Source organism: Natator depressus, chromosome 28 (genome assembly GCF_965152275.1).
Source record: "Natator depressus isolate rNatDep1 chromosome 28, rNatDep2.hap1, whole genome shotgun sequence".
NCBI classification, from domain to species: domain Eukaryota; kingdom Metazoa; phylum Chordata; order Testudines; family Cheloniidae; genus Natator; species Natator depressus.
The window spans coordinates 1,629,649-1,649,929 of NC_134261.1; the positions used below are offsets into that span (position 1 = coordinate 1,629,649).

Here is a 20,281-nt window from a genome sequence, read left to right on the forward strand (position 1 = left end):
TCCCTCCCTCCCCCCACACTTCCTGGGCGGGGCTCAATGCGTCAGCTAACTGGGACAGCTGGAGGGTCCCAGTGGGCCAAGTATCTAGGGCTCGGGTGGGGGAGTTGCTGGTCTTGGATGAGAGACCCCCGCCCACTGCCCCAGGGCGGCGCTGGGGGGCAGGGAGCAGGGCGGGGGCTCAGTGGGGGGCACTCTCCCCTGGCAGGCAGGGCTGAGCACTAGGGGGCACTGTGGGGCAGGGAGTGGGGTGGGGGGCTCAGTGGGGGGCACTCTCCCCTGGCAGGCAGGGCTGAGCACTAGGTGGCGCTGTGGGGCAGGGAGTGGGGTGGGGGCTCAGCAGGGGGCGCTCTCCCCTGGTGGGGGGGCTGGCCCCCGGGCGGCGCTAGTGGGCGCTGTGGGGTGGGGGGCTCAGAAGGGGGGGCTCTCCCCCAGCAGGCACGCCATGAACCCAGGCGTCCGGGACCAGATCTCCCCAACAGCTGAGATGCCCCCACCCCTCTGCTCCCCCCAAAACATCCTGCCCAGCCCCCCCCCGCCTCTCTGTTCAACACTTGACTTATTCAGCAGCCCCTCCCCCGCTCCCCCATTCATAGGCAGGGATGGTGACGTCAGGTAGACATCCCCCGTGACGTCATGACTGATGCCCCCGCCCCTGCTCCATTCATGGCTCCCCTGCCCCCCTCAGCCCTGCTGGTGCCCCCCACTCCCCACCCGCAGCCCCCTGCCAGCCCAGCCCTGTCCCCCCCCAGCCCTGCCGGTGCCCCCCACTCCCGACCCACAGCCCCCCAAAAATCCCACCCCTCCCCTGCCCCTCCAATTACCCCCCACCTCTCTCTTCCCCACCCCCCTGCTTCCCCTCACAGCCTACGCCGGCCCCCAGCCTTGTCCCCCAACCCCCCTGCCTGTGCCCCCGGCCCATCCTACCTGGGCCCATCCCTTCCCCATCCCCCCCCTCATTCCCCCCCCGCCAGCTCCTCCTGTCAGCCCCCCAGATCCCTGTCCCCTCCAGCTCTCCCTCTTCCCTGCAGCCGGCCCCCCCACCTCCCTCCCCTGCGACCCCTTCCCTTTTTTATCACCCCCAGTCCTCCCTCCCCCTACTAGCCTGCCTCCCCTCCCCATCAGCCCCACTCCCCTCTCCCACCCCCCACTATCCTCTCTCCCCCCTCCCCTCCCAGCTCCTCCCTCCCCCCACTATCCCCCTTTCCGCCCCCCTCCCCCCACACATCCCCCGGTCCCCTCCTCCTCCCAGCTCCCTCCCCCACACATCCCCCCTCCCCCCACTATCCCCCTTCCCTCCCCCCTCCCGTCACACATCACTCCCCGTCCCCCCTGCCCTCCCGCATCCCCCCAGCTCCTTGCTTCCTCCCCCCACACATCCCCCCTCCCCCCACTATCCCCTTTCCCTCCCCCCTCCCGTCACACCCCCCGTCCCCCCTCCCCTCCCCTCCCGCATCCCCCCAGCTCCTTGCTCCCTCCCCCCTCCCGTCACACATCACCCCCCCCGGTCCCCACTCCCGCATCCCCCCAGCTCCCTGCCCCCTCCCCCCACAATCTCCCTTCACTCCCCCCTCCCGTCACACATGACCCCGTCCCCCATTCCCTCCCGCATCCCCCCAGCTCCCTGCCCCCTCCCCCCCACATCCCCCTTCTCTCCCCTGTCCCGCATCTCCCCAGCTCCCTGCCCCCTCCCCCCACAATCCCCCTTCACTCCCCCCTCCCCCCGCAGCTCCCTGCCCCTCCCCCCACTATCCCCTTCCCTGCCCCCTCCCCTCCCGCATCCCCCCAGCTCCCTGCCCCCTCCCCCAACAATCTCCCTTCACTCCCCCCTCCCGTCACACATCACCCCCGTCCCCCATCCCCTCCCGCATCCCCCCAGCTCCCTGCCCCCTCCCCCCCACATCCCCCTTCTCTCCCCCGTCCCGCATCCCCGCAGCTCCCTGCCCCCTCCCCCCACAATCCCCCTTCACTCCCCCTCCCCTCCCGCATCCCCACAGCTCCCTGCCCCCTCCCCCCACTATCCCCCTCCCCTCCCGCATCCCCCAGCTCCCTGCCCCCTCCCCCCACAATCTCCCTTCCCTCCCGTCACACATCACCCCCGTCCCCCCTCCCCTCCCGCATCCCCCCAGCTCCCTGCCCCACGGGCCCCCCGCCGCCCCCGGTACCGTGGCCCGGCCCCGCTGTCTCTGGGCCCGCCGGACGTTGTTGAGCAGACGCCGACCCATCTTCTTGGCGTACCAGACCGACACGAACATGGCCCCGGTGCGGGGGGGGGACGGGAAGGGCCCCCCCTTCCCGGCCCCCCCCGCTGCAGCCCCCGCCCCCAAAGGGGGATGGGCAAAAGCCCGCGGGGGGAGGGGCTAATCGCCCCCCTCCGCCTCCAGCAGCCGGGCCCCCCCCCGCCGGGTGTCCCTCGCCGGCTGCAGGGACCCCCCCCACGCCCGCCGATCCGCCACCGGCTTCTCCTCCGCCGGCTCCGAAGTGTGGGGGGGGCGATTTTTTTTATCCCTCCGCCCCCGGCGGCCCCGGCTCCCCCCCCCGCTCGGCGGCCCCTTCCCCCATCCCGCGCCGCAGCCGGGGGGCCGGAGGGCGCCGCGGATCGCGCCGGGATCTTCCCTCTGCGCGTCTGACGGAGACACCAGCCTGCCGGGGGGCGGGGGGGGAGGCAGCTCCCCCCACACCAAGGCCACCCCTTCCCCCCCCAGCTCAGGGAGAATCACAGGCTGGGTGTCCCCCCCCCCGCTCCCAGCCCTGCCGGTGCCCCTCACTCCCGACCCTCAGCCCCCTGCCCCCCCCCAGCCCTGCCGGTGCCCCTCACTCCCGACCTGCAGCCCCCTGCCCCTCCCCAGCTCTGCCGGTGCCCCTCACTCCCCACCCCACAGCCCCTGCCCCTCCCCAGCTCTGCCGGTGCCCCTCACTCCCCACCCGCAGCCCCCTGCCCCCCCCAGCCCTGCCGGTGCCCCTCACTCCCGACCCGCAGCCCCCTGCCCCCCCCCCAGCCCTGCCGGTGCCCCTCACTCCCCACCCGCAGACCCCTGCCCCCCCCAGCTCTGCCGGTGCCCCTCACTCCCGACCCTCAGCCCCCTGCCCCCCCAGCCCTGCCGGTGCCCCTCACTCCCCACCCGCAGACCCCTGCCCCCCCAGCCCTGCCGGTGCCCCTCACTCCCCACCCGCAGCCCCCTGCCCCCCCCAGCTCTGCCGGTGCCCCTCACTCTGGACCTGCAGCCCCCTCCTAGCCCAGCCCTGCCCCCCCTCACTCCCCACCCGCAGCTCCCTGCCCCCCCCAGCCCTGCCGGTGCCCCTCACTCCCCACCCCACAGCCCCCTGCCCCCCCCAGCTCTGCCGGTGCCCCTCACTCCCGACCTGCAGCCCCCTCCTAGCCCAGCCCTGCCCCCCCCTCACTCCCGACCCACAGCCCCTGCCAGCCCAGCCCTGCCCCCCCACTCTGCCGGTGCCCCCCATTCGCGACCCGCAGCCCCCCTGCTAACCCAGCCCTGCCGGTGCCCCTCACTCCCGACCTGTAGCCCGCCCCCCCCCCGCCCTTGCAATTTCAGGGATCTCCAGCTGGGTGCGGAGATGCAGCCACCTCTAGGGTGGGGCACAGCGCACAGCACCGCTGCCAGATTATTTGGGACAGGAAGCGAAGGCGGTTTCTGTCTCCCATTGACACTGCGGGGGGGGGGACGTTGTTTAGCCCGCCAGCATGGTCTGACCCAAGTGGGAATTTAGCCCGGACACCGGGGTCCTGACACCCTGCGCTCCTGGGGAAATTAGCTGAGAAACTTTATTGCATCTAACAGCTCAAGTCCTCAGAGCCATTGAAAACCAAGGCTCTGGTGGGTTAGAGCCGGGGGGGGGGGGTCTGGGAGCCAGGACTCCTGGGTTCTCTCCCCGGCTCTGGGAGGGGCGTGGGGGCTGGTGGGTTAGAGCGGGCGGGGGGGCTGGGGTTCTAGTCCTCTATCTGTGCCTCAGTTTCCCCCTCTACATCACGGAGATGGAGTTCACTCTCTCTCCTGGCGGGGGCGGGGGGACGGGTGCCGGTGTCGTTACCTAAAGCGGCCACGCGGTGGCGCCCAAGTCCCGCAGGTGGCGGCTTCCGGGACCGCAGCCCCACTTTACCAAGCGCCTTAAAGGGAAAGGCCTCCTTTATCGGGGGGGGGGGGGGGGCGACAGCTGGGGCGGGGACAGCTGGGGGAGGCTGGGAATGATGCGGGGGGCGCCAGCTGGGGGAGGCGGGGAATGATGGGGGGGGGGGAGCGCCAGCTGGGGGAGGCTGGGAATGATGGGGGGGATAACCTGGGGGACAGAGATGAAGAAAGAGAGAATGAAATAAAGAAACAAACAAAGAATGAATGTGAAAGAAGGAAAGAAACCCAAGTGGGAATGAAGGAATGAAAGTAAAGAAATCATGGAAAGTGATAGAAAAAGAAAGAAAGAAAGACAGAAAGAAAGAAAGAAAGAAATTAAAGTGGGAATGAAAGTAAAGAAATCATAGAAAGAAAGAAAGAAAAACTAAAGTGGAATGAAAGTAAAGAAAGAAAGAAAGAAAAACTAAAGTGGGAATGAAAGTAAAGAAAGAAAGAAAGAGAAAGAAAGAAAGAAAGAAAGAAAGAAAGAAAGAAACTAAAGTGGGAATGAAAGTAAAGAAATCATGGAAAGTGATAAAGAAAGAAAGAAAGAAAGAAAGAAAGAAAGAAAGAAAGAAAGAAAGCATTAATGTGAGAGAAAGAAAGTCAGCTGGGAATTTAGTTGGGGTTGGTCCTGCTTTGAGGAGGGGGTTGGACTCGGTACCTCCTGGGGTCCCTCCCAACCCTGATCTTCCATGAGTCTATGAAGGAAAGAAAGACGGAACGAATGAAAGAAAGAATGAAGCAAAGCAAAGAGCCACCAAAGTAGGAACGGAGGAATGAAAAGAAAGCAGGCCTGGAAAGTGACAGAAAATGAAAAGAGAAAAGAAAGCCGTGATTAGAGAACGGAAGGAAGGAAAGCAAGACTGGAAGACGAGGAAAAGCAGGAAAGAAGCAGGCCAAGGATGAATGAGTGCAGGGGGTGAGGGGGGCCGATAGAAGGAAGGAAAAAGGAACGGCAGGAAGAACGAACAGAGTCAACGCACGGGGAAAATGACACCAAACTGAAGGAAGAAAAGGGAACCAGAATGAAGGACAGAGGGAACCCCCCGACTAAAGAAAGACGGGATGAAACAGGGAAGAAGAAGTGAACAGACGAATGTGCAAAAAGGCCAGAAGGAAGGAGGGCGCAAGTCAAGTACGGAGAGCAGCACGGAAGAAAGGAAGTTGGGGTTCGGGCAGGGGGAGATGGTCTCCGACATGTTCCCCCCAGGTCCATTGTGGCTTATTTCATGGGGGTGGGAGGGAAGGGCAATGGGGCAGCCCTGCCTGCCAGAGGAGAGCGCCCCCTGCCGAGCCCCCTGCCCCACAGCACCCCCTAGCACCGCCCTGGGGCCAGCCCCACCTGCCAGGGGAGAGCGCCCCCTGCCGAGCCCCCTGCCCCACTCCCTGCCCCACAGCACCCCCAAGTGGGCTGCTTCTGTATTCTGTCCTCTGCCAGCCCTTGGCCGGGGGGTCGGCAGCCCCCGGTAATTGGATTGTGGCAGGAAGGGAGTAAAGCCGCTTTGGGAGGCTACGTAAGGAGATCAGAGAGAGCGGGTGAGAACATCCCCCCCTCCACCGGTGCCCCTCACTCCTGACCCACAGCCCCCCGCTAGCCCAGCCCTGCCGGTGCCCCTCACTCCTGACCTGCAGCCCCCCAGGATATCCCAGCCCTGGGCTCCCCCCAGCTCTCCTGACACCCAGGCTGTCCTAAATGCCTGAATGCAACACCCCAAATCCATTAGCGGGGTGCAGTGAGAGAACACCCCAAAACTGCCGATGATCCGGTGGGGGTGGAATGAATCCTCATGTGTCACCGCACTCCAGACCCCCTCCAAAAAAGGAGCCCCCCCAAATTCCAAGCTGTTCCCCAAGGCCCCCCAATCACCTCCCTCCCCCTCCGCCCCCCCGTACCCCAATATATCCAGGCTTCCGCCCCAAAAGAAGCCTCCAAAGCCCCCCAGATCCAACCCTGGAACCATTCGCCCTGCCAAACTGAACTCCCCAAAGGTTATTCCACGCCCCCTAGGGCGCCCCCCAAAAAACTGGATCCCCTGTTTCATAACAACCCCCCAAGTTTTTATCCTGTGCCCTACACTGAACCCCCAAAGCGTCCTCACATCTCATACAGCACCCAGAAAATCTCATCCCACATCGACCCCCCATATTTATTATCCCCCCTAACTGGCTGCACCCCAATTTCATCCCAGCCCCCACATTGCACTCCCCAAAGTTTGCACCCAGCCCCCAGATCAATCCCCTCAATTGTTCCAATGCCTTATCCCCCCAAGTCCAAGCTGCACCCCCCAAATCGAGCCCTGGGCCGAGCTGTCCCGCCCCAACTCTGCAGGAACCCCACAAACCTCTCCTTGGGTTTGAGATGCCAGCTTAGAAATCCTCACCCCCACCCTGTCCTGCCCCCTCCTCCCCTCCCCTCAGCCAGGATCTCTGCCCCCCATAACTGGGGTCTGACCCCCACCCCCATTATAAATACCTCGCCATGGGGCGGATGGAAGCTGAGCAGGGAGGGGCGGCTGGGGGGGCGCGGGGGTCGTGCATGGGGGTGGGGGGAGGGAGGGAGCAGGAGTGGGGTACAGAGCGAGGAAGAGACACACACACAGACACCCACACACACAAAAACACACACATGCCCAGACACCCACACACACACACACACAGCCACACGGCCAGACACCCAGACACACACACACACAGACATCCTCCTGACACACACACACACACAAAAACACACACATGCCCAGACACACACACACACACACACACATCCTCCTGACACACACACACACACACACAAACACACCCAGACACCCACACACACAGAAAAACACACACGCCCAGACACACACACACACAAAAACACACACGCGCCCAGACACACACACACACACAGAGACATCCTCCTGACACACACACACACAAAAACACACGCGCCCAGACACACACACACACACACACAGACATCCTCCTGACACACACACAAAAACACACCCAGACACCCACACACACACACAGAAAAACACACACATGCCCAGACACACACACACACAGACATCCTCCTCACACACACACACACACGCCCAGACACGCCCAGACCCCCCCCCACACAAAAACACACCCAGACACACACACACACAGAAAAACACACACATGCCCAGACACACACACACACACACAGACATCCTCCTCACACACATACTCACACACGCCCAGACACACACACACTCCTCACACACACACACCCAGACACAGACACCCCACACACACAAAAACACACACACGCACACACACTATGTATACACACAACACACCGTGTATACACACAGATAGACACACACACAATGTACACACACACAGACAACACACACGCAATGACACAAAGTGCACACCGACAGCTAAACAAAACACAGACGCCTAGACACACATTCATCCCCAGAGCTACGTCCAGCAGATCCACACACACACAATGAGAGACACACAGTGTACACACCCAGCTAGACACACAAGGTGAGATCTACCCGAGGCAGATACACACACCCCACCTACACAAAATGTGATGTACAGTGGAAACATTTTTAAGAAAGGGGAAAAAACGTGATCCGGGGAATTGTAGGCCTGTTAGTTCGACATCTGTCGTATGCAAGGTCTTGGAAAAAATTTTGAAGGAGAAGGTAGTTAAGGACATTGAAGTCAATGGGACAAAATACAAGATGGTTTTACAAAAGGTAGATGGTGCCAAACCAACCCGATCTCCTTCTTTGAGAAAGTAACAGATTTTTTAGACAAAGGAAACGCAGTGGATCTAATTGACCTAGATTTCAGGAAGGCATTTGATACCGAGCCACATGGGGAATTATTAGTTAAATTGGATAAGATCGGGATCAATAGGAAAATTGAAAGGTGGATAGGGAATTGGTTAAAGGGGAGACTACAGCGGGTCCTACTGAAAGGTGAATTGTCAGGCTGGAGGGAGGTTACCAGTGGAGTTCCTCAGGGATCGGTTTTGGGACCAATCTTATTTAACCTTTTTATTACTGACCTCGGCACAAAAAGTGGGAGCATGATAATAAAGTTTGCGGAGGATACAAAGCTGGGAGGTATTGCCCATTTAGAGAAGGACCGGGATATCCTACAGGAGGATCTGGATGACCTTGTAAACTGGAGTAATAGTAATAGGATGAAATTGAATCGTGAGAAGTGTAAGGTCATGCATTTAGGGATTAATAACAAGAATTTTAGTTATAAGCTGGGGACGCATCAATTAGAAGTAACAGAGGAGGAGAAGGACCTTGGAGTATTGGTTGATCATAGGATGACTATGAGCCGCCAATGTGATATGGCCGTGAACAAAGCGAATGCGGTCTTGGGATGCATCAGGAGAGGTATTTCCAGTCGAGATCAGGAGGTTTTAGTACGGTTATACAAGGCCCTGGTGAGACCTCCCCTGGAATACTGTGAGCCGTTCTGGTCTCCCATGTTTAAGAAGGATGAATTCAAACTGGACCAGCTACAGAGAAGGGCTCCTAGGATGATCCGAGGAATGGAAAACCTGTCTTATGAAAGGAGACTCAAGGAGCTTGGCTTGTTTAGCCTAACCAAAAGCAGGTTGAGGGGAGATATGATTGCTCTCCATAAATATATCAGAGGGATAAATACCGGAGAGGGAGAGGAATTATTTAAGCTCAGTACCAATGTGGACACAAGAACAAATGGCTATAAACTGGCCACCAGGAAGTTTAGACTTGAAATTAGACGAAGGTTTCTAACCATCAGAGGAGTGAAGTTTTGGAACAGCCTTCCAAGGGGGCAAAAGATCTATCTGGCTTTAAGATTAAACTCGATAAGTTTATGGAGGAGATGGTATGATGGGATAACATGGTTTTGGTAATTAAATATTCATGGTAAATAGGCCCAATGGCCTGTGATGGGCTATTAGATGAGGTGGGATCCGAGTTACCCAGGAAAGAATTTTCTGTAGTATCTGGCTGATGAATCTTGCACATATGCTCAGGGTTTAGCTGATCGCCATATTTGGGGTCGGGGAGGAATTTTCCTCCAGGGCAGATTGGCAGAGGCCTTGGGGGTTTTTCGCCTTCCTCTGTAGCGTGGGGCACGGATCACTTGCTGGAGGATTCTCTGCTCCTTGAAGTCTTTAAACCACGATTTGAGGACTTCAATAGCTCAGAGATAGGTGTGAGGGTTTTTTGTAGGAGTGGTGGGTGAAATTCTGTGGCCTGCATTGTGCAGGAGGTCAGACTAGATGATCCTAATGGTCCCTTCGGACCTAAATATCTATGAATCTATGAAACACACACACACTGGGAGACGGACAATCTGCCCACTGACACACACGTTGAGACATGTGTGCACCACAGCACACCAGGACCCACACAGAAACACACAATGCTCGCACATACAAATGTACACACACACACACACACCCCTCTCCCAAGGCAGACCCCCCCTCACCACAAATACTCCCCAGTGGACCCATTGCCCGAGTCCTGCCCGACCAACTTGTGTGGGGATTTCCACACATGCCCCCAACCCGACGTACTGCCCCCTACAGGCCAGGCGAGACTCACCCCTCGGCCACACAGCGGCAGCCCCCCCTGCTCTGACCCACCAGCCCCCACTCCCCTCCCAGAGCTGGGGAGAGAACCCAGGAGTCCTGGCTCCCAACCCCCCTGCTCTAACCCACCAGCCCCCGCTCCCCTCCCAGAGCCGGGGAGAGAACCCAGGAGTCCTGGCTCCCAGCCCCCCCTGCTCTAACCCACCTGCCCCCACTCCCCTCCCAGACCCGGGGAGAGAACCCAGGCGTCCTGGCTCCCAGGCCCCGCTGCTCTAACCCACCAGCCCGCACTCTCCTCCCAGACCCGGGGAGAGAACCCAGGCGTCCTGGCTCCCAGCCCCCCCTGCTCCCCTCCCAGAGCCGGGGAGAGAACCCAGGAGTCCTTGTTGCTGGTTTTCTCCTGGAGACTAGTAAATAGTGCTGTGTGTGTGAATTATCGCTCCACAACATGAGTGCGCGCGCACACGCACACACACACACACAGATACACCGACACTGACGCTGTGATACGCTCGACACAGACATTCCCTAATCTCCACACCCTGGGAACCACCCGGCCACACACAGTGCGTCTGACACACACAGGGCAACGACACACTCGCACTGAGCTACACCCTGACACCGCCACTGACACGCACACCCGAGACACAGGCGCGCACGCACACACACAGACACACACATTCACACACACGGAGCTACACCCGGACACACCTTATGGGACACTTCTGACACACACACACTAAGATACACAACTGACCCACCCCCGTGAAACACTCACGCTAAGATACACATAATGCCACACCCTGTGACACACCTCTCACACACACACACACACTAAGATACACACTTACACGTTGAAACAGACCCACACAGGGATCGACTAATGCACACTCAGTGACTGACACATACACACACAGAGCCAGGCACATGCTAAAAGTGACACAGGTCACAGTCACACTCTCACACACACACACCTTAAGAAACACCCATACATGGACTCACAAACACACAGCCACGCCCACTGACATGCACACGTAGACACTCACAGCAAGATACACATTGACACACACCCGAGGATACACACACTGACAAACCCAACACACATGCACTGATACACACTGACCCACACGCACAGATCCACCAACACGCACACACGCAGACTGACAAATGCATGCCCGGACACACACTGACGCACACACACACACAGACCCACTAACACACACACACACTGATATCCTCAGACACACACTGACCCACACTGACACACACAGTCACAGAGAGCTAGGGACACACACACCCTGGCACACGAGAGCGGGTCTCTCACACACAGATCCACACTGACACACACACAGATCTACTGACATTCACACACACAGCATCACCTAGAGCCACTGACTCACACACACAGAGCGACACCCAGACCCACACACACACAGAATGACACACCCAGATCCACTGACGCCATGCCCAGCGCCCCCCAACACACCCACACACAGAGTGACACACCCAGATCCACTCACACAAAGCCAGATCCACTGACACACACACAAATCCACACACACTCACAGATCCATTCACACACACCTCACACAGTGATACACCAATCCACTCACACACACACAGATCCATTCTCTCTCTCTCACACACACATGCACGCACACATACACAGTGACACACCCAGATCCATTCACACTCACACACACAGAGTGACATGTCCACATCCACACACACACAGATCCACTGAGAAGCCCACTCCCAGACAGCCAGCACCCCGACACACCCGCACACAGTGACACACCCAGATCCACTGACACACAAACACAAATCCACTGACACACACACAGTGACAAACACAGATCCACTGACACACACACAGCGACACACCCAGATCCATTCTCACACACACCGTGACACACAAATCCACTCTCTCTCTCTCTCTCTCACACACACAGAGTGACACACAAATCCACTCTCACACACAGAGCGACACACCCAGATCCATTCTCACACACACCGTGACACACAAATCCACTCTCTCTCTCTCTCTCTCACACACACAGAGTGACACACAAATCCACTCTCACACACAGAGCGACACACCCAGATCCACTCTCTCTCTCTCACACACACACACAAACACACACAGTGACACACCCAGATACACACAGTGACACACAAATCCACTCACACACAGCGACAAACACAGATCCACTGACACACACACAGCAACACACCCAGATCCATTCTCACACACTCAGTGACACAGAAATCCACTCACACACACACACACAGAGTGACACACCCAGATCCACTCACACAGACACAGCGACACACCCAGATCCATTCTCACACACTCCGTGACACAGAAATCCACACACACACACAGTGTCACACCCAGATCCACTCACATGGACACAGCGACACACCCAGATCCACTCTCTCTCTCTCACACACACACACGCAAAAACACACAGTGACACACCCAGATACACACACACACAGTGACACACAAATCCACTCACACACAGTGACACACACAGATCCACTGACACACACACAGCAACACACCCAGATCCATTCTCACACACACCGTGACACAGAAATCCGCTCACACACACAGACACAGCGACACACCCAGATCCACTCACACGGACACAGCAACCCACAGATCCATTCTCTCTCTCACACACACACCCACAAACACACACAGTGACACACCCAGATCCACTCACCCACCCACCCACAGTGACACACCCAGACCCACTGAGACGCCCACTCCCAGAGAGCCAGCGCCCCCCTGTCCCCCCGACACACTCGCACGCAGGGGAGGAATTGGGGGGGCGGGTGCATTGAGGGGGGGCAGGGCTGGGCCGGTGACCCCCTGTGCTGGCCGGGCGCCCCCTGCCCCCCCTTCCTACCTTCATGGGGGAGACGTGGGAGTGGGACACGTAGCCGTGGACGTTCTCGATCTGGGACAAGTTCTTCTCCGAGACGTGGACGAGCTCGGGGGCCTTTACCTGGTTGGGGAGATGCGCCGGGCTCTGCTCCAGGGGCGGGCTGTCCTCATCTTGGTAGCGATATTTCTGGGGGGGCGACAAGCGTGCGGTGAGCACCCCCTGCTGGCCCCCCTGGGCCCCCCTCTGCCCCGCAGCCCCCCTGCTGGGCCCCTTCTGCCCTGCGGCACCCTCTGCTGACCCCCCTCTGCCCTGCGGTGCCCCCTGCTGGCCCCCTTTTACCCCACTGCATCCCCTGCTGGCCCCTCTCTGCCCTGCAGCACCCCCTGCTGGCCCCTCTGCGCCCCCTGCCGGGTCCCCTCTGCCCTGCTGCCCCCCCCCTTCTGGGCCCCCCTTGCCCTGCGGCACCCCCTGCTGGCCCCTTTCTGCCCCACGGCACCCCTTGGCATCCTCTGTCAACCCCCTCTGCCTCACGGCTTCCTCTTCTGGCCCCCATCTACCCCACAGTGCCCCCTGCTGGCCCACTTCTGCCCAGCAGCACCCCCTGCTGGCCCCTATCTGCCCCACAGCACCCCCTGCTGGCCCCATCTGCCCTGCGGCGTCCTCTGCTGGCCCCCTTCTGCCCTGCGGTGCCTCCTCCTGCCAAGCGGTGCCCCCTGCTGGCCCCTTTCTGCCCCACGGCGCCCCTTGGCATCCTCTGTCGACCCCCTCTGCCCCACAGCTTCCTCTGCTGGCCCCCATCTACCCCACGGTGCCCCATGCTGGCCCCCTTCTGGCCCGTGGAGCCCCCTGCTGGTCTCCCTCTGCTCCGCACTGCATGGTGCCCCTGCTGGCCCCCCTCCGCCCCCTGTCACACAGCGACCCCCGCTGGGCTTCCTGCCTCCCCTCCGACATACAGCGCCTCCTAGTGCTGCAATTGGATAGTGGGGTTCAGCACGGACTCAGCGGGACAGCGCCCCACACCCCCCCGGACACACACACACACCCCCCCAGATGCTCTAAACACACAGCCTATCACACTAAAACACCCCAACTTCTCCACAGCGACAAAGACACCCCTTCCCCTCGGCCCCTCCCTGCCCCCCCAAATCACCGGCTCCCCCACCAAGCACCCTTTTACCACAGGGAGGGGGGTTTACACCCCAGTTCTAATCTGCACTTAAAATAGCGGGGTTCAACCGCCCTGTCTAGAGTCACGATCGGGGGGGGGAGCCCCCATTGTGCCTGGCGCTGCACAGAGTGAGAGACACCCCATGCCCTGAACAGCTCACAGTCTAAACAGACAGCCGGTGGGATGGGAAACTGAGGCAGGGGACTTGCCCCTGGTTACACGACAAGCCAGTAGCAGAGCTGGGATTGGCACCCCAGCTTCCTGAACCCCAGACCGGTGGGGTTCAGGACACCCTAAAGAACCAGGTATCATCAGTCGACACTTTGAGTCTCCCCCGGTTTTGAATCCCTCTCGCGAAAAAACGCCACGCAGTAGAGAGCCAGAAAATGTATCCCGAGCAGGAGCTCAGGGCTGCCGCGGGAGTTAGCTCATTATTTTGTTAATGAAGCAAACGGGCCCACCATAATTAGCATTGTTCCCCACCGGAAAACTTCCATGGACAATGAATCAGGGAAACTGGTTTGAACCGTTCGCAAAATGAGACCCAACCCGGCCATCCACCCTCCGTAATGTTCTCTGGCATGCCACGCTGGGGGCAAACACGGCCACATGGATTTTGCTAGGCCTGCAAAATCGAGCCTCGCCATTTTCCTATGCTGTAGGAAAGCGTAAATTTGTCCCTAGCGAGAGCTCAGGCCCCTCTCTGGAGTTAGCTCGTTATTTCGTTAATTAAGAAGAAGAGACAAAATCATGAGTGCTCTTTTTCATAAGCGAATCCTCTCACCCAACGACCAACAGGTCAGCCCATTTTCGGTGGCTTAGGACTGGGATACAACCCAGCCGTCGGCCCCCAGCAATGGTCCCTGCATATGAAATTGGGGGCCAACAGGATGGATATTCCTAGTCTGGGGATATTGAGTCTCACCATTTTTGGACCATATCGACCTTAAAAACTCTGTACAGTGGAGAGGCAGAAATCTGGATCTAGGGTCTTCCTGGAGTGAGCGTGTTCTTTGGCTCGTTAACACAAGACGAGAAAAATAACGAACAGAGTGCATCATATCTGAATTCTACCCCGCAACGGTTCTCGGATAATATGGGAACCGGCATCGTGATGCCGAATAGAAGGATAGAGTACACAGGTGCATGCCCAAGTCTTTTTGTAAGAAGGGAAGGGAGCAGTTTGTCAGACCCCACCCAATATCCTGCGTTCTTTGGAAAGCTAATCGCTAATTTTTGAAGCCTAAGAGAGAGCTGAGTCCTTCTGAAATTCCAGCCCGGCTAATTTCAACACAAACCAGCGTCCAACAAATGGAAAACCACACACGTAGACCAGCTGACCCCATTTGGCAAGCCACCACTCAGGGCAAAGACCACTCAACGCAACGATGCCGACAGAAGTCTGACTCAATGCAGAGACGACCCAACACAAACTCCAGTACCAAGACGACCCAACATGAAGAGGACCCAACGCACGGACAACTCAGCGTGAAGATGATCAACCAACAAGGCGAAAGATTGAATTTACAGGGCTCAAGGAGTCCAATGCTCGTCAACATCTGTGTCAATGATCTGGAGGAAAATGATGGGGAATTCATAGATCCATAGGCCTGAAGAGACCTTTAGATTATCTAATCTGACCTCCTGTGTAATGCAGGCCATTGAATTTCCCCCAGTTCCCCCTGTATTGAGCCCAATAACTTGTGTTTAGCTAAAGCAACAAGGTTGAACAAGGACAAGAGCAGAGTCCTGCACTCAGGACTGGAGAATCCCAGGCACCACCACAGACTAGGGACCGAATGGCTCGGCAGCAGTTCTGCAGAAAAGGACCTAGGGGTGACAGTGGACGAGAAGCTGGATATGAGTCAACAGTGTGCCCTGGTTGCCAAGAAGGCTAACGGCATTTTGGGATGTATAAGTAGGGGCATTGCCAGCAGATCGAGGGACATGATCGTTCCCCTCTATTCAGCATTGGTGAGGCCTCATCTGGAGTACTGTGTCCAGTTTGGGGCCCCACGCTACAAGGAGGATGTGGAAAAATTGGAGAGAGCCCAGCGGAGGGCAACAAAAATGATTAGGGGGCTGGGGCACATGACTTACGAGGAGAGGCTGAGGGAACTGGGATTATTTAGTCTGCGGAAGAGAAGAGTGAGGGGGGATTTGATAGCTGCTTTCAACTACCTGAAGGGGGGTCCCAAAGAGGATGGAGCTCGGCTGGTCTCAGTGGTAGCTGATGACAGAACAAGGAGCAACGGTCTCACGTTGCAGTGGGGGAGGTCTAGGTTGGATATTAGGAAACACTATTTCACGAGGAGGGGGGTGAAGCACTGGAATGGGTTCCCCAGGGAGGTGGTGGAATCTCCATCCTTAGAGGTTTTTAAGGCCTGGCTTGACAAAGCCCTGGCTGGGATGATTTAGTTGGGGTTGGTCCTGCTTTGAGCAGGGGGTTGGACTAGATACCTCCTGAGGTCCCTACCAACCCTGATCTTCTATGAGTCTATGAAAGCATCTTCCAGAAAGAGCATCACTGGAAGCCATCAGGAGATGGCGAATCCACCCCTTCCCTTGGGAGTTGGTTCCAATGGCTACTCCCCCTGACTGTTAAAAATTAGTGCCTTATTCCCTGTTTGAATTTGTCGAGCTTTCACTTGTAGCCTTGGCTTTAGTTCTACCTGTCTCCCCCAGGTTCAAGAGCCCTTTGGTACTTTGGATTTTGATCCCTGTAACCAGGTCACCCCACAATTGTTCTTTTCAGAAAAGCTAAACAGAGGGAGCACCTTCAGTGTAAGGCATCTTCTCCAATCTGCTGATCATCTTTCGGGCTCTTCTCTAAGCTTCTGTGCGGCCAAATCACAGCACCTGTTCTTGGTTTCTGCCCAACTTGCCCTCCGATCCAGTTCCCTCTCTGTAAGGGTCCTCCTCTTTGCTATCCATGCCACCAGCGGACCATCTGGTGACTCTCCAAATCAGCATAAAGATGACCCAACACAAAGACCACCCAAAGCAATGACCCAATATGAAGACGACCCTATGCAATGGTGAGTCAGCACAAAGACCACCCAACACAAAGACCCAATGCAAAGATAACGCAAAGACCACCAAACGCAGACCCAACATAAAGACGACCCAACGCAACAGTGACTCAGAGCAAAGACCAACCAGCACAGAGATCTAATGGAAAGATAATGCAAAGATCACCCAACGCAAAGACCCAACACAGGGACGACCCATTGCAGAGGTAACTCAGTGCAAAGACCCAACACAAATATGACCCAAAGTGTCCCGCCTAAAACCTCCTTTTACAGGTTTTGACAAACTGTTTTGCCGTCTCCCCTGTGAAGCGTCCCTGCTTCTCATGGGAAAGTTCAATGTTTTATTGAAAAACTCAATGCCCAGACTCTGAAAAAATTGGCGGGGGTGGGGGGGGAATGCTGCCACAGTAGCTCATGGAAGTTGGCGTTCAGGTGCTGATTCTGGGGTTCCCCAACTGGGCTATTTCTCCCATGATGCACCACAGGGCCATGATGGCACGGGAAGAGGGGGGAAACGCGGTGCATTGTGAGAGATGTATCCAGCCAGGGAGGAGGGGCTATAGAGGAGCATGGGCCCTGTCATCAACAGCTCCCAGGAAGAATTTCTGAATTGAAATAACAAAGCAAGGACTGTGGTAAGGTCATGCCGGATAAACAAGAGAAACATGGGACCCCAAATCAACAGAGCACAACTGGTTTGTTGAAAATGACACCTAATTGGCAGATAAGATAATGAAGACTTGGGCTATTCCACCCATCCCGTCCTTTAGGGGTTCTTAAAAGAAAAGACTTTGGGGGAGAAATCTGCCGACAAACACTGCAGCAAACTTCACCATCATGGTGGCCGACCCACCATCTCCTGGGACCCATAACACTGTTGGGTTTGCGAGATCAAAGTGAAGAAAACCATACAAACCGACTACCTGACCCCATTCCCCAAGCTGCAACCCAACAAAAAGACGGCCCAACACAAAGGCCACCTAACGCAAGGACAACCCAATGCAACGACCCAACATAAGGATGACCCAACACAAAGACAAATCAATGCAAAGACGACCCAACGCAAAGATGATCCAACACAATGACCCAACATAAGGAGGGTCCAACGCAAAGACAACCCAACACAAAGACCCAACATAAGCATGACCCAACACAGAGACAACCCAACGTGAAGACAACCCAACACAAAAATGACCCAATACAAAGACCCAATGTAAAGACAACCCAACACAAAGACCCAACATAAGCATGACCCAACGCAGAGACAACCCAACGTGAAGACAACCCAACACAAAAATGACCCAATACAAAGACCCAATGTAAAGACAACCCAACACAATGACCCAACATAAGCATGACCCAACACAGAGACAACCCAACATGAAGACAACCCAACACAAAAATAACTCAACACAAAGATCCAATGCAAAGACAACCCAACACAAAGGTGAGCCAATGCAAAGTCCCAAAATAAAGATGACCCAACACAAAGATGACCCAATACAACCCCTACTGCCTTCTGGGTTCCCAGGATCTACCCATAGCACCATTAGCCCCGCAAGATCAGAGTGAAGAAACAACACAAACATACTAGCCGACCCCATTCCTCAAGTGGCCACCCAAGGGAAAGACCACCCGAGGCAAACACCCAACACCATAGGTGCTGACTTTCTAATGTGCCAGGGTCGGGGGGTGCTCCCCCTGGCTCTGCCCCAGGCCCTCCTCTATTCCACCCCTTCCCCCAAGACCACACCCCTACCCTGCCTCTTCCCAACCCCGCCTTGCCTCTTCCTGCCCCATTACGTCCCCTCCCATGGGCACACCCCGTCCCTGCTCCTCCCCCTCCACCCCAGCGTATCCTGCAAGCCGTGGAACAGCTGATCCGCAGCGGGCGGGAGGCGATAGGAGGAGGGCAAGGCGCTGATTGGCAGGGCCACCGGTGGACAGGAGGCGCTGGGGCGGGGGGAAGCTGATGGGGGGCTGCTGGTGGGTGCTCAGCACCCACCTTTTCCCCCCCATGGTTTCTCCAGCGGTGGAGCACCCACAAAGTCCGTGCCTATGCCCAACACAACACACTGTCCTGCCCCATCCGGGCCAAGAGATGGACCCAGAGGGAAGGAACAGAACAGGGAATCATCAAGTGATCCATCCCCTGTCGCCCATTCCCACCTTCTGGCAAACAGAGGCAAGGGACACCAACCCTGCCCATCCTGGCTAGTAGCCATCGATGGACCCATCGTCCAAGAACTTCTCTAGTTCTTTTTTGACCCCTGTTCTAGCCCTGGCCTTCACAACATCCTCTGGCGAGGAGTTCCCCAGGTTGACTGTGTGTTGCGTGAAGAAATACTTCCTTTTGTGTGTTTAATTCCAGCCACGAGGCTGCAAGTGAGAGGCATTTTCTCTCCTCGCTGGCCGTTTCCCTCCCCCTCCTGTGCGGGTTTGTCTTGTTTTGGCCTCACAGGAAACGGGATCGGACTTTAGCTCCAGCCCGGCTCAATCTTCTGCGTGTTCCCCCGAAAAGGACAGTTATTACTATCTTTAATCCCGGCTAAAAGACGGTCAGACAAGAGATTTTTTCAGGCTAAAGGGGCAGGGAACACAGGATGTTGGCAAAATTAAAGCCTTACTTAATACTTGACCTTGCCAGTGTTTCAACTGGTTTCCCGGCTCGTGAATAGAGGGGGTTTATCCGGGCGTTTGCTGGGGGGGACAACGCAGGCCGGGGTTTTTGGACCCCTAAAGCTTCTCTCCGGCTGTTTAGTGGGGTGACAGTTTCGGGGTCACCTTAACCCCTTTGGGACCATCCGAACCGACGCCACCGATTCCCAGCTGATGGGGCCGAGCGCTACACAGACCCCCAGTATGCAACAGGATAACGACACAAAGGGCTGGAGGGGAAACTGAGGCAGGGAGTCAGGGCAGAACCGAGAATTGGATTTCGAGGTCCTGATGCCCCTCCCAGAGCTGGGGAGAGAACCCAGGAGTCCTGGCTTCCAGCCCCTCCTGCTCTAACCCACCTGACCCCACTCCCCTCCCATAATACACATGAACCCCAAGAACTGCCCCCCCTTTCACACTCCATCTTTGATCTGCTGCCAGGACAGACGGAGAAGAGGGGAACCCCTAGGAGAAGGGAATGATGGGAAGGGGGCTGCAGGTCAGGAGTGAGGGGCAACGGCAGAGTTGGGGGGCCTGGGGCAGGGATAGCAAGGTCTCTCCCCTGCCCCCCACATTGGCCTGCCCCATGTGGTTCCCACCCAGCTTCCCTGGTCTCAGCGGATTAATTCCCTTAATCCCCGACGCGCAGGCCTCCAGGACAGGCTAAGGACACAGAAGCCAAGACTGAACATGGCTTGGAAACTGCCCTTTCCCCTAACCCAGCCCCACAGAGCCTTCCAGCCTCCAGAGCCCCTAACCCAGCCCCCAACCCAGCCCCCACAGCCCCTACCCCCTAACCCAGATCCCATAACCCCTCTGCTCCAGCCCCA

The 20,281-nt window shown here is 57.4% G+C and overlaps 1 protein-coding gene across 1 annotated transcript in view; it reads right to left on the minus strand.

The window, feature by feature from the left end:
- Positions 1-2,357: 2,357 nt before the first annotated feature.
- Positions 2,358-20,281, minus strand: part of LOC141978773 (uncharacterized) — a 74,574-nt gene continuing 56,650 nt past the window's right edge. Inside the window, 4 exon segments of the mRNA XM_074941090.1 lie at positions 2,358-2,640; positions 11,123-11,274; positions 11,277-11,633; positions 12,615-12,779. Of these exon segments, the coding sequence (XP_074797191.1) occupies positions 2,358-2,640; positions 11,123-11,274; positions 11,277-11,633; positions 12,615-12,779 (957 nt within the window).